Here is a 15164-nt window from a genome sequence, read left to right on the forward strand (position 1 = left end):
AACACTGACTACTGTTTTATGAGTACTCTATGACATATTCAGGGTAACACTGACTACTGTTTTATGAGTACTCTATGATATATTCAGGGTAACACTGACTACTGTTTTATGAGTACTCTATGATATATTCAGGGTAACACTGACTACTGTTTTATGAGTACTCTATGATATATTCAGGGTAACACTGACTACTGTTTTATGAGTACTCTATGATATATTCAGGGTAAGACTACTGTTTTATGAGTACTCTATGATATATTCAGGGTAACACTGACTACTGTTTTATGAGTACTCTATGACATATTCAGGGTAACACTGACTACTGTTTTATGAGTACTCTATGATATATTCAGGGTAACACTGACTACTGTTTTATGAGTACTCTATGACATATTCAGGGTAACACTGACTACTGTTTTATGAGTACTCTATGACATATTCAGGGTAACACTGACTACTGTTTTATGAGTACTCTATGACATATTCAGGGTAACACTGACTACTGTTTTATGAGTACTCTATGACATATTCAGGGTAACACTACTGTTTTATGAGTACTTTATTGAGTACTGACTACTGTTTTATGAGTACTCTATGATATTCAGGGTAACACTGACTACTGTTTTATGAGTACTCTATGATATATTCAGGGTAACACTGACTACTGTTTTATGAGTATGAGTACTCTATGATATATTCAGGGTAACACTGACTACTGTTTTATGAGTACTCTATGATATATTCAGGGTAACACTGACTACTGTTTTATGAGTACTCTATGACATATTCAGGGTAACACTGACTACTGTTTTATGAGTACTCTATGACATATGAGACTACTGTTTTATGAGTACTCTATGATATATTCAGGGTAACACTGACTACTGTTTTATGAGTACTCTATGACATATTCAGGGTAACTCTATGACTACTGTTTTATGAGTACTCTATGATATATTCAGGGTAACACTGACTACTGTTTTATGAGTACTCTATGATATATTCAGGGTAACACTGACTACTGTTTTATGAGTACTCTATGATATATGATATACTACTGTTTTATGAGTACTCTATGATATATTCAGGGTAACACTACTGTTTTATGAGTACTCTATGACATATTCAGGGTAACACTGACTACTGTTTTATGAGTACTCTATGACATATTCTGGGTAACACTGACTACTGTTTTATGAGTACTCTATGACATATTCAGGGTAACACTGACTACTGTTTTATGAGTACTCTATGACATATTCAGGGTAACACTGACTACTGTTTTATGAGTACTCTATGATATATTCAGGGTAACACTGACTACTGTTTTATGAGTACTCTATGATATATTCAGGGTAACACTGACTACTGTTTTATGAGTACTCTATGATATATTCAGGGTAACACTGACTACTGTTTTATGAGTACTCTATGACATATTCAGGGTAACACTGACTACTGTTTTGAGTACTGTTTTATGAGTACTCTATGACATATTCAGGGTAACACTGACTACTGTTTTATGAGTACTCTATGACATATTCAGGGTAACACTACTGTTTTATGAGTACTCTATGATATATTCAGGGTAACTGACTACTGTTTTACTACTCTATGTTTTAGGGTGAGTACTCTATGATATATTCAGGGTAACACTGACTACTGTTTTATGAGTACTCTATGATATATTCAGGGTAAGACTACTGTTTTATGAGTACTCTATGATATATTCAGGGTAACACTGACTACTGTTTTATGAGTACTCTATGACATATTCAGGGTAACACTGACTACTGTTTTATGAGTACTCTATGACATATTCAGGGTAACACTGACTACTGTTTTATGAGTACTCTATGACATATTCAGGGTAACACTGACTACTGTTTTATGAGTACTCTATGACATATTCAGGGTAACACTGACTACTGTTTTATGAGTACTCTATGACATATTCAGGTAACACTGACTACTGTTTTATGAGTACTCTATGACATATTCAGGGTAACACTGACTACTGTTTTATGAGTACTCTATGATATATTCAGGGTAACACTGACTACTGTTTTATGAGTACTCTATGACATATTCAGGGTTCAGGGTAAACTGTTTTACTACTGATATATTTTATGAGTACTCTATGATGATATGACTGATATTCATGAGGTATATATTCAGGGTGACTACTGTTTTATGAGTACTCTATGATATATTCAGGGTAAGACTACTGTTTTACGAGTACTCTATGATATATTCAGGTAACACTGACTACTGTTTTATGAGTACTCTATGACATATTCAGGGTAACACTGACTACTGTTTTATGAGTACTCTATGATATATTCAGGACCACACAGACATTGAGGGAGGAAACCATGAACATAAAGCTACAAGAAGTGAACAGTAAAATTATCATGTTTTAAAAGTTTCACTATAATAAGGTTCTGTGTTTCAAAAGTTCTACTTGAAATAAAGTTCTGTGATTCAAACGTTTCACTAAAATTAGGTTCTGTGTTTTAAACATCAACTAAAATAAGGTTTGTGATTCAAAAGTTCTACTGAAAGCTCATAGATAAAAGTAAATGAGTACTGACCAGTTATTTTGACATCCAGCTTAAAATTATGGTACAAAATTTTCAACAATGTATTAGACAAGCATGCCCCTTTAGTTACAAATCGAGTCAAGAGGAAAGAGCAGCCAGGTTGGTATTCCTGTGAAATAACACAAGCCAGACAGTTACGAGACAGATATCACAAGCTATGTATGTGGGATGAATATAAGGTGTGGAGGAACAAAACTAAACAAATTACAGACAAAGCCAAACAAAACTACTATTCTGCTGTGGTGAATGACTCTAGGGATCCAAAATCATTATGGAAATGTATCCATGAGCTAAATCCTTTACATGTATCAAGTCCAGCAGAGCTGAAATCTGACAATGGAACAACACTTAAGGATAAGACCGACATAGCAAACAAATTTAATGACTTCTTTACTTCTTGTATTGAAAATTTGAGAACTAATTCTGGATATGATATGCCAAATCTCGAGAAAGTGGAACGTTTTGTAAAAGAGAGACTCCCAAATGAGGAAAAGTTTAAGATGGCTCCTGTACAAATAAATTATCTTTATAATGAGCTTAAGATCTTAAATGTCAATAAATCATCCGGAGATAACAACTTAGGTCCACGAATACTTAAGTTAGGTGCCTTGGCAATTGCTTCTTCGTTAACATTTATTTTTAACAAAATAATAGACAGTGGTATTTATCCACAATGTTTTAAAAATGCTAAAGTTACTCCAATTTTCAAGTCTGGTGACAAAACTGAAGCTACAAATTATAGGCCAATATCTGTATTGCCAACGCTGTCCAAATTAATAGAAAAACATATCTCCATGCAATTTTATGATTACTTAACAAAATTTAACCTTTTACACTCATCTCAATCAGGTTTTAGACCAAAACACTCATGCCAAACAGCACTTATTGATATAACTGATAAATGGTTACATGAAATGAATGAAGGAAATCTAAATGGAGTCATATGTCTTGATTTCAAAAAAGCTTTTGATGTTGTGGACCATTCAATTCTGATTCAAAAGTTAAACATTTATGGCTGCAAAGGGAATTCTCTTAACTTGTTCCAATCTTATTTAACTAACAGGACACAGCAAGTCACTATAGGAATGGCAACATCAGAACCTAAATCCATTATTTATAGTGTTCCACAGGGTTCCATACTAAGACCTTTTCTCTTTATACTGTACATAAATGATCTTCCACTATACACTGAACATTGTACCACAAGTATGTATGCAGATGATTCAACAATGTTCATGTCAGGGAAAACTGTTACTCAAATTCAAGATAAACTAGAGCAAGATCTGAATAGTGTAGAAAAATTGTGTTCCTATAATAAAATGTTCATAAACACAAAAAAGACCAAATATATGACTATAGGAAGAAGACAAAAAGTTACAATCCAAAATGATATTTCTCTTATAATAAATTCAGAACGTCTGCAACACACTGAATACGAAAAACTTTTAAGAATTAAAGTTGATAATAATTTTAAATGGATAAATCAGGTTAAACGTGTGTTCCCTGATCTCTAAACGTCTGTATCTGTTATCAAAAATCATTAGGTATTTAAATTTAGATGCAAGAAAGCTTTTCTACAATGGGTATATTTTACCACTCATCAATTACTGCTGTGTAATTTGGTGAAACTGTAATCAGGATGGATTAGAACGTTTACTAAAACTGCAAAAGAGAGCTGCAAGGATGATATTAGATGTAGATCCTATTACTCCATCTGCCCCACTATTTAAACAGTTAAAATGGATGACAATGGAAACACGAATCCACTATCACAAATGTTTACAAATTTATAAATGTCTATACAATGAAGCCCCAAACTATCTTTCAAACTTATTAATATATGTTGGAGAAAACAATCCCTACAACCTTCGAAATGTAGAGGATAAAAATCTATTAATTCCAAAACCTAAAATGTCTTTATTTAAACATGCTTTCAGTTACTCTGGACCAGTACTTTGGAAATAAATTACCTAAAGCTATCCGATCATCGCCAAATACTGCTGTTTTTAAATATAGACTCAAGAAATATTTTCTAAAATAATATCATTTGTACATATGTTTATTGCCATATATGTATTTTCTATTTGTTCATAAATGTATGCATTGTAATTCTGTATTGTTTGTACCTGAGGGCCTCGGGGAAGATTAGCTTTTTCTAACTGTGTTACCCTCACTAAATAAAGAATTTATTATTATTATTATTATTATTATTATTATTATTCACCTTTTTTCTAAAATGTGTTGAATGCGTCATTAAATAAAACATTTCCTTCATTAACCTTTTTAATACTTCAATTAATTAAAAGTTTCAATAATCAGAAGACAGACACGTTACTTAACAAAATGATAGCCAACCACATGCAACTTATAATCTTGTTGTACAAATACTTGTGAGTGTGTGATGTATATTTAAACAACATGCAAGCGACAGTAATTTATGTTGTGGCGTTTTTCTTCAAAACATTAGTGGAGAACGAAATATTGTTTTTATTATTCTTGACATGTGGTAATTAATTAATCTCCTGGTAACCTGAACAACCGTTCTCGATTTATTTTGATCCCTGTTGATCACCTACCTGTGACCGTTACCATCCGGATGGGTGTAGTAATCAGATATCTTGGATTCTGAAGCGAAGTATGCCCCATCTCCATACAGTGCACGCTCCACAAGCCGGAAGTCAATGCCTTGAGCCACGATCCGATCCACCACGTCCGCCTTTGTACCATGGAACAACAGCTGTTCGTTAGCTAAGCCTCGGCCATACTTTCGTTCCATGGTCTTCTTCTTACTGCAATAACAACATATGACATATCTATACCAGGCATGGAACAACACCTGTTCGTTAGCTAAGCCTCAGCCATACTTTTGTTCCATGATCCTCTTCTTACTGCAATAACAACATATGACATATCTATACCAGGCATGGAACAAGAAGCAACATACTTTCGTTCCTGTCTTCTTCTTACTTCGTTACCAGCATAAGTTCGTTAGCTAAGCCTCGGCCATACTTTCGTTCCATGGTCTTCTTCTTACTGCAATAACAACATATGACATATCTATATCAGGCATGGAACAACACCTGTTCGTTAGCTAAGCCTCAGCCATACTTTTGTTCCATGATCCTCTTCTTACTGCAATAACAACATATGACATATCTATACCAGGCATGAAACAACAGCTGTTCGTTAGCTAAGCCTTGCCATACTTTCGTTCCATGGTCTTCTTCTTACTGCAATAACAACATATGACATATCTATACCAGGCATGGAACAACACCTGTTCATTAGCTAAGCCTTGCCATACTTTTGTTCCATGGTCCTCTTCTTACTGCATTATATAACAAATTATTACCCATATGGGTTCAAAAATGCGTGTAAGATTATGTGACGTAATGACTGATGGCTTTGTTGTAGACTGCAAAGAAATGTTTACATTAAAAATTAGTTAAAATTGACAATGGGTAATAAAGAGAATAAAATAACTTGCTAAAAGGAGTTACAAATTATCCATCCCTCATGAATGTATGTTGTAAAACCCTCACCAAAGGCTCTAGTTTACAACATTCATTCACTCCAACAGATAATTCATAATTCCCCGTAGCTCATTACACCAATGTATAATAATTGCTCAATGAGATATTATGATTTTTATCATAGTTTCTGAGCAGTGTAATATATTTTTAGTAGTCGGACCTAAAGACATGAACACATTATGAATAAAAAAATTGATAGTAAATTCTAATGGCAATAAATCTTCTGCTTTTAGTTCAAATTTTATCTCCTTTCGTTTCAACAAATTGTTTTTAGTAAAAACAAGAGGTTTTTAAAAATAATTATAAAATACAGTATTTACTGACAAAGGATGCAAGGTTAGTTATGTCCCTTGTCTGAAGTCTTGCACCATTACCACACATCAGGTGAGTGATTTACCACCTTCTGCCCCTGCAGAATTATTGTGTTTGTTCCATTATCAGAGGACTAGTTGCACTTACACTGCGAACTGTTCCCATTTATCCAGGTTCTGTATTCGTTCAATCTTTACAATGGACTTGTTGATGAGCGTACGATTGAAAGCCTGCGTCACTTTCTTGTGTTCCTCTTTTGTCAGCGGTTCTGTGGGCTCCATCAACACTTTCATCAATGTTTTATTATCCATCGACAACCAGTACTTCGGAGGGCCTTGTTCATTGCTGGCGTTAGCTTCTGCTGTGGTAGTCTTTGGGGTTGTTGCAGTCTTTTTTGATGCATTTGCAATTCTAAAAATATATGTTAAAATTTTAGCTGATGTAACTGAGCAAGGTTGTCTAACTTGGTTTGTCCTTGTGAATGGGGCTAGCTAATCCAGTTGTCTAACTTGGTTTTTCCTTGGGGATGGGGCTAGCCAATCTGGTTGTCTGACTTGGTTTGTCCTTGGGGATGGGGCTAGCTAATCCGGTTGTCTGACTTGGTTTGACCTTGGGGGATGGGGCTAGCTAATCCAGTTATCCGACTTGGTTTGGTTTGTCCTTGGGGATGGGGCTAGCTAATCCGGTTGTCTGACTTGGTTTGGTTTGTCCTTGGGGATGGCCAGGGCTAGCTAATCCGGTTGTCTAACTTGGTTTGTCCTTGGGGATGGGGCTAGCTAATCCAGTTGTTAAACTGGATATTTGAAAACACAAATCTGCAGGACTATACTTAGTGAGGGGTGACAGTTACCCTCTGAGAAAATCTTTATTACTATGCCCAGATTATTTTTCTTTTCACCCTAATCACCCCCACCATTATCCACCCCGGTTATTATAGGCTGGATATAGCCTATCTTTGTTGCCTGGTACAGTGTCTATGATGAGTGACTTACTTGATGAGCAGTTTAGCATAGTCTTTGTTTAAGACTAGGTCTATTGGAGTCTGGCCCTGTTTGTTCTTCATGCTACGGTTTTATGACTTACTTGATGAGCAGTTTAGTATAGTCTTTGTTGAAGACAAGGTCTATTGGGTCTGGCCCTGTTTGTTCTTCATGCTACGGTTTTACGACTTACTTGATGAGCAGTTTAGTATTGTCTTTGTTGAAGACAAGGTCTATTGGGTCTGGCCCTGTTTGTTCTGGATGCTACGACTTACTTGATGAGCAGTTTAGAATAGTCTTTGTTGAAGACAAGGTCTATTGGGTCTGGCCCTGTTTGTTCTTCATGCTACGGTTTTACGACTTACTTGATGAGCAGTTTAGTATAGTCTTTGTTGAAGACAAGGTCTATTGGGTCTGGCCCTGTTTGTTCTGGATGCTACGACTTACTTGATGAGCAGTTTAGCATAGTCTTTGTTTGAGACGAGGTCTGTCGGAGTCTGGCCATGTTTGTTCTTCATGCTATGGTTTTACGACTTATTTGATGAGCAGTTTAGCATAGTCTTTGTTTGAGACGAGGTCTATCGGAGTCTGGCCATGTTTGTTTTATCTATGGTAAGTGACTTACCTGATGAGCAGTTTAACATAGTCTTTGTTTGAGACGAGGTCTATCAGAGTTTGGCCTTGTTTGTTTTATCTATGGTAAGTGACTTACCTGATGAGCAGTTTAACATGGTCTTTGTTTAAGACAAGGTCTATCGGAGTCTGGGCATGTTTGTTTTATCTATAAGAGACTTAGTTGATGAGCAGTTTAGCATAGTCTTTGTTTAAGACAAGGTCTATTGCAGTTTGTCCCTGTTTGTTTTATCTATGGTAAATGACTTATTTGATGAGCAGTTTAGCATAGTCTTTGTTTGAGACAAGGTCTATCGGAGTTTGTCCCTGTTTGTTTTATCTATGGTAAGTGACTTATTTGATGAACAGTTTAGCATAGTCTTTGTTTGAGACAAGGTCTATTGCAGTTTGTCCCTGTTTGTTTTATCTATGGTAAATGACTTATTTGATGAACAGTTTAGCATGGTCTTTGTTTAAGACAAGGTCTATCGGAGTCTGGGCATGTTTGTTTTATCTATAAGAGACTTAGTTGATGAGCACTTTAGCATAGTCTTTGTTTAAGACAAGGTCTATTGGAGTTTGTCCCTGTTTGTTTTATCTATGGTAAGTGACTTATTTGATGAGCAGTTTAGCATAGTCTTTGTTTGAGACAAGGTCTATCGGAGTTTGTCCCTGTTTGTTTTATCTATGGTAAGTGACTTATTTGATGAACAGTTTAGCATAGTCTTTATTTGAGACAAGGTCTATTGCAGTTTGTCCCTGTTTGTTTTATCTATGGTAAGTGACTTATTTGATGAACAGTTTAGCATTGTCACTGTTTGTTTTATCTATGATAAGTGACTTACTTGATGAGCAGTTTAGCATAGCCTTTGTTTGAGACAAGGTCTGTCGGAGTCTGGCCTTGTTTGTTCTTGATGCTGAGATCAGGGCCGTGCTGTGCCAGCATGTAGGGGATGTCGATTGGAGCATCGTCATCCACTGCCATCAGCGACTGTGTTGCCGATATTGTTGTCTGGAATAGAATAGACTCTCTTATAATGATGTTCCAGTGATCAATTATAATTGATAATTGATTGGTTTGGCTCTACATTGACGCGATCTCGTTCCAGCCAGTGCACCACAACTGATATATCAAAGACCGTGATATGTGCTATCCTGTCTGTGGGATGGTGCATATAAAAGATACCTTGCAACTTATGGAAACATGTAGCGGGTTTCCTCTTTAAGACTATATGTCAAAATTACCAAATGTTTGACATCCAATAGCCAATGTTAAACAAAACAAACTTTTAAAGGGACATCCCCTAGTTTTTAAACACTAAGGAATATTTTTTACTATTAGAGTTGTTTTTGACAACTAAAATCATACTTTACTTAGAGTTTATGGTTTAGATTATCAATTCCTGTACATTTGAAGTGTGTTTGGTCATCATGGTGTTTTTAATATCACAAAATTCATTTCTCATATTTTTAAAAACGCACGTGCGTCTGAGGGTATTTTATCATTTTCAAGTCACAAACTTATGTTTTATGCAATTGTAACTTTATCCAAATGTGTTACAGGATTGTAGATTAACTAAACTTAGTGTGCATGGGCTGAAACTAGGGTCTGTCCCTTTAACTTTCTACTGATGTGATGATCGATTATAAAAATCCATAATTGATTGTGTTGGAAAATGTTAACTGTAATTGTTCCTTCATTTAAGATAATAGAACTGATGTAAATATGATGGGGTTTGGGGTTGTTTTTATGTGTACATAAAAAAAAAAAAATAAATAGTTAATCAGTAGCAGATCCAGGGGGGTGGTGGTCCAGGAGTCCGGACCCACCCCCTTTTTGAAAACCGACCATAACCTTTAAGGGGAAACATGATGATATTAACTGTTCTAAATTATTAAATAATAAAAATATTACATTTGGACCCCCTCCCTTTCAGAAATCCTGCATCTGCATCTGGTTAATACAGGTAAATATAATATTAGCCATTTGTATGGTGCACATGACAGTAAGTGCATGGTCATTATAATTGAAATCCTTCTGATGTTCATACACTTCTAACCGATTGTGTAATCGAAAGTTGATCGGTTGGTGAAAACCGATTATAACCAATGATTGATAATAATGACATTTCAATTGATTCCCAACGCTAGTCTCTTAGACAAACATGGCTATAAGGAAGGAAGGAAATGTTTTATTTAACGACGCACTCAACACATTTTATTTACTTTTATATGGCATCAGACATATGGTCAAGGACCACACAGATATTGAGAGAGGAAACCCACTGTCACCAGTTCATGGGCTACTTTTTTCGATAAACAGCAAAGGTTCTTTTATATGCACCATCCCACAGACAGGGTAGTACATGTCACGACCTTTGAAATACCAGTCGTGGTGCACTGGCTGGAACGAGAAATAACCCAATGAGCCCACCAGCGGGAATCGATCTCACACTGATTGCGCATCGAGCGAGCGCTGTACCACTGGGCTATGTCCCACCTATAAAGATCACCTGTCAATTCCATTCTGTTTCATGTTTATGTCTTGAATGAAATGATTTTCAACTGTCATGAGCTTTAGCTTTTAATTTATATCCCTGAACTCTTTTGATTAACATTCCGGTGAGGTTGTAGTTTGGGCATCTGCAGGAATTTTTCAAAGGGGGTGAGGAGGGGGCTAAGACCTGTAGATATGATCTGACATAAAACGCAAGCATGGCGAATGTAAGTGGACATTTTGGGGGCTGACTGATTGACATCGAGGGAATGATCAATGTATTTCATTTTCTTGGGGGAACTTGGGGCATGCTCTCCAAGGATTTTTTTTAAATAGATATCTTAAAATGCATTTTCCTGCATCACTTATTAATGCATTTTTCACAATGTATAGCAGTTGTATGCAAGAGAATATGTGGAATACAATGCGCCAAATTGTTGGATCAATTTAAATAATTATATAAACTAAACAACTGATCATATCATCCAATCAAATAATTTGTTACATTTACAATCGCAAATATTACGAATATTAAAAACAAACAATCAAAGTACTATTTATGACTTTGTACAAAAACGTTTGGTTTGAATCTGGTTTCAATACTAGAGGGGTTCATGGCATGGTGCTGCCAAAAATTGTGAAAATTTGATGATCTAAAATGTAATTTCCTGCATTTTACAGGTAAACTTAATAATGGTAAATGTGGCTAAATGCTAATATGTTAAATATGTAAAGCTAACATAAACTTTATGGAATACATGTCAAAACATATTAATTCTCTATCACACATGCTAGTTAACACTGGAGTATTCTTGGTGCACTTTTGTATGTTACAACACCTTTCTAGAAAACTATCGTAACTGTTTAATGACTGCATGCATGAGAAGATTTATACATGTACTTTGTCAAGTTAAAAACCACTTACGGCTGTTGCTAATGAAGCTTTCATCTGGACCAGGTGAGAAGGAGTATTCCCGTCAGTGTCTTTAGCATTTATATCAGATTCTACAGAATAAAATAATCAATTTTTTAATCAGTGTCTTTAGCATTTATATTGGAAGGACGGAAGGAAATTGTTTATTTAACGACGTGCTCAACACATTTTATTGATGGTTATATGGCGTCGGACATATGGTTAAGGACCACACAGATATTGAGGGAGGAAACCCGCTGTCGCCACTTTATGGGCTACTCTTTTCGATTAGCAGCAAGGGAATAAAACAATCCATGTTTTAATCAGTGTCTTCAGCGTTTATATTGGATTAGACAGAATAAAACAATCCATGTTTTATTCAGTGTCTTTATCATTTTATATTTGGATTAGACAGAATAAAACAATCCATGTTTTAATCAGTGTCTTTAGCATTTTATATTTGGATTAGACAGAATAAAACAATCCATGTTTTAATCAGTGTCTTTAACATTTTATATTTGGATTAGACAGAATAAAACAATCACTGTTTTAATCAGTGTCTTTAGCATTTTATATTTGGATTAGACAGAATAAAACAATCACTGTTTTAATCAGTGTCTTTAGCATTTTATAATTGGATTAGACAGAATAAAACAATCAGTGTTTTAATCAGTGTCTTTAGTATTTTATATTTGGATTAGACAGAATAAAACAATCAATGTTTTAATCAGTGTTTTTAACATTTTATATTTGGATTAGACAGAATAAAACAATCAATGTTTTAATCAGTGTCTTTAGCATTTTATAATTGGATTAGACAGAATAAAACAATCAATGTTTTAATCAGTGTATTTAGCATTTTATATTTGATTCTACAGAATAAAACAATCAATTTTTTAATCATCTCACAAGGAGTGAAATATAACTTAGTGGAAAAGCCCTTTCCTAGTGGACCCACCATGAAAGTTGTTTACATGCATGTATCGTATAAGCTGACTGCTAATGACTTGTTTTGACTGAAATTCCACTATAACATATTCGAATATGCATGGGTGCTTTTAAAATAAATATTGATGTACTGTCATTTACTTGATTTTGTTTTATTATACCGTCTGTTTGAAACAAACATTTTGTATTGTCTGCGTGTTTGCTAATCCTGGAAAATAGAAACAGTCATATAGCTCACATTATCAGATAGTCGGTCAGCAAGGGAGGTATATTTAGGTGTTTAGGTGTATAGGTCACATGCAATACATAAAAAATTACAGTACATTTTGCTACAGACACCACAGTTGAAGTTACCAACTGAAACTGAAAAACAATGAGTCAGTTAACCTCTATGTTGCATTAAGTTAGTAAAAGATGATATAAGAGGCCTATCAGCCTATAGAGCTCTGCCATTTAATTTTTAATTGTGTCATGTTAAATTTTTATTAAAATGTTTAAAACTTAATAAAAAAAAAATTCAATTCTTAAATATATCTCTATTAGTTTGTGAAGATTGCCCCAGAGAATCACAATATTAAATTTCACAACTATTTGATCAAAATTCTAGATGAAGATAGTCTCTATTAGTTTCTAAAGGGTGCTCCAGAGGATCATTGTACCAAATTCAACAATCAAAATTGTAGGAGAAGACAGACTTCAAAGGACCAGTTGATAGACGGATGCCGAACAAATTGGTATTAGAAAAGTCCCAACCATCAAACGTCATAGTGGAGCTAAAAAGGTGGGTAGACAATATTGATGCTCTATAAGCAGTGAAGGAACTAACTTGCAAAGAGAAGAATGTCGACCAGCGGCATAGATCTCTTCATTACAGCCAAGTGAAGTGGAATCTTCATGGAGCCGTCTCGTGCATTCACATCGGCTTTTCCCTGAAAACATTTTATACTTATAAAAACTTTACTCTTCAAATTCTACAAACATCAAAACAGTTTTCTAGTCAGTATGTATATTTGAAATAACTCAGTGGCATAGCTATGGAGTTAAGGAACTCATTGTGTTTTCCATTTTCAAAATGTTTTATAAAAATGCAAGTTTACTTTTCAAACTCTTAAATCATCAACACACAGTTTTCTTGTCAGGATTTCTATCTAAAATATTAATCAGTGGTAGGAAGCTTTAGAAAAACAGATCCCTGCCCTATGATATATCACATTTAACTTTCTTTGAAAATGTTTGATCAAAATAAAATTTAAGCTTTATTATTTGAATTCCACAATTAACAACACACAATTTTCCTATCAGAATTTCTACTTGAAATGATAGTAACCAGTCATAATAGGTATAGCCATGGAGGAAGCTACAGGCACCAAAATCCTATAACTGATTCTGGCCAAATATTAAAGAACTTTGGACAATTTTCAAACTTTTCACTCAGAAGGCCATTCAATTGGATAATATAATTTATACTGTTTTAATGTAATTCTGTGCAGCAATATAATATGCAAATAACCGATTTATTCTATAAACTGATATATGCAATTAAGTGGATTCCACTATATTTGTAATATAGCAAGCTGTAGCTACAAATATCACCCAGTAGCTATAAAATGCCTTTGGTCTAGCTCCCCCCATCCAACATTCTGTATGGTCTGATTTAACTACTAATGGTAAGCACAAAATTGCCAAAATTAACCTTAAGACATTTTTGTATGTACATGTAAGGATACAAATTTGACTTTTTAACAAATATTTTTATAAGCAAATCTGACCTAGTGTTTTCCCAAGTTTGCTTTAGCACCATGTCTCAGTAGTCTATTACCATCTTGCCTTAATGAGCAAGGACATTAATTAAATTGCCTTTTGTGCCCTGAAAATGGTGAAAATGCTCCAAAGATGTTTAGTCTACCATGCCTTGCCAAATTTCTCAGGGAAAACACAACCTATGCATCGAATTATTGATCCACATCCGGAAACATGATGCAATATAACAGTTATTACCTCATTATAAAACAAGTTATTACCTCATTATAAAACAGTTATTACCTCATTATAAAACAGTTATTACCTCATTATAATACAGTTATTATTACCTCATTATAAAACAGTAAGTATTACCTCATTATAAAACAGTTATTATTACCTCATTACAAAACAGTTATTATTACCTCATTATAAAAGTTATTACCTCATTATAAAACTGTAATTATTACCTCATTATAACAGTTATTATTACTCATTATAAAACAGTTATTACCTCATTATAATACAGTTATTATTACCTCATTATAAAACAGTTATTATTACCTCATTATAAAACAGTTATTATTACCTCATTATAAAACAGTAAGTATTACCTCCTTATAAAACAGTTATTATTACCTCAATATAAAACAGTTATTACCTCATTATAAAACAGTAAGTATTACCTCATTATAAAACAGTTATTATTACCTCATTACAAAACAGTAAGTATTACCTCATTATAAAACAGTAAGTATTACCTCATTATAAAACTGTAATTATTACCTCCTTATAAAACAGTTATTATTACCTCATTATAAAACAGTAAGTATTACCTCCTTATAAAACAGTTATTATTACCTCATTATAAAACAGTTATTACCTCATTATAAAACAGTAAGTATTACCTCATTATAAAACAGTTATTATTACCTCATTACAAAACAGTAAGTATTACCTCATTATAAACAGTAAGTATTACCTAATTATAAAACTGTAATTATTACCTCCTTATAAAACAGTTAT

At 34.1% G+C, this 15164-nt stretch overlaps 1 protein-coding gene across 1 annotated transcript in view; it reads right to left on the bottom strand.

Moving 5' to 3' along the window:
• Nucleotides 1-2374: 2374 nt before the first annotated feature.
• Nucleotides 2375-15164, bottom strand: part of LOC121389704 (E3 ubiquitin-protein ligase MIB2-like) — a gene marked incomplete at its 3' end in the record, with an annotated part of 45370 nt that continues 32580 nt past the window's right edge. The window contains exons 15-20 of the mRNA XM_041521354.1: nucleotides 13225-13327; nucleotides 11463-11542; nucleotides 8886-9052; nucleotides 6596-6859; nucleotides 5180-5392; nucleotides 2375-2387 (exon numbers count right to left, since the gene is read on the bottom strand). Of these exons, the coding sequence (XP_041377288.1) occupies nucleotides 2375-2387; nucleotides 5180-5392; nucleotides 6596-6859; nucleotides 8886-9052; nucleotides 11463-11542; nucleotides 13225-13327 (840 nt within the window). The remainder of the gene's footprint in view (nucleotides 2388-5179; nucleotides 5393-6595; nucleotides 6860-8885; nucleotides 9053-11462; nucleotides 11543-13224; nucleotides 13328-15164) is intronic.

Source organism: Gigantopelta aegis, chromosome 15 (assembly GCF_016097555.1).
Source record: "Gigantopelta aegis isolate Gae_Host chromosome 15, Gae_host_genome, whole genome shotgun sequence".
In the NCBI taxonomy this organism is placed as follows: Eukaryota; Metazoa; Mollusca; class Gastropoda; order Neomphalida; family Peltospiridae; genus Gigantopelta; species Gigantopelta aegis.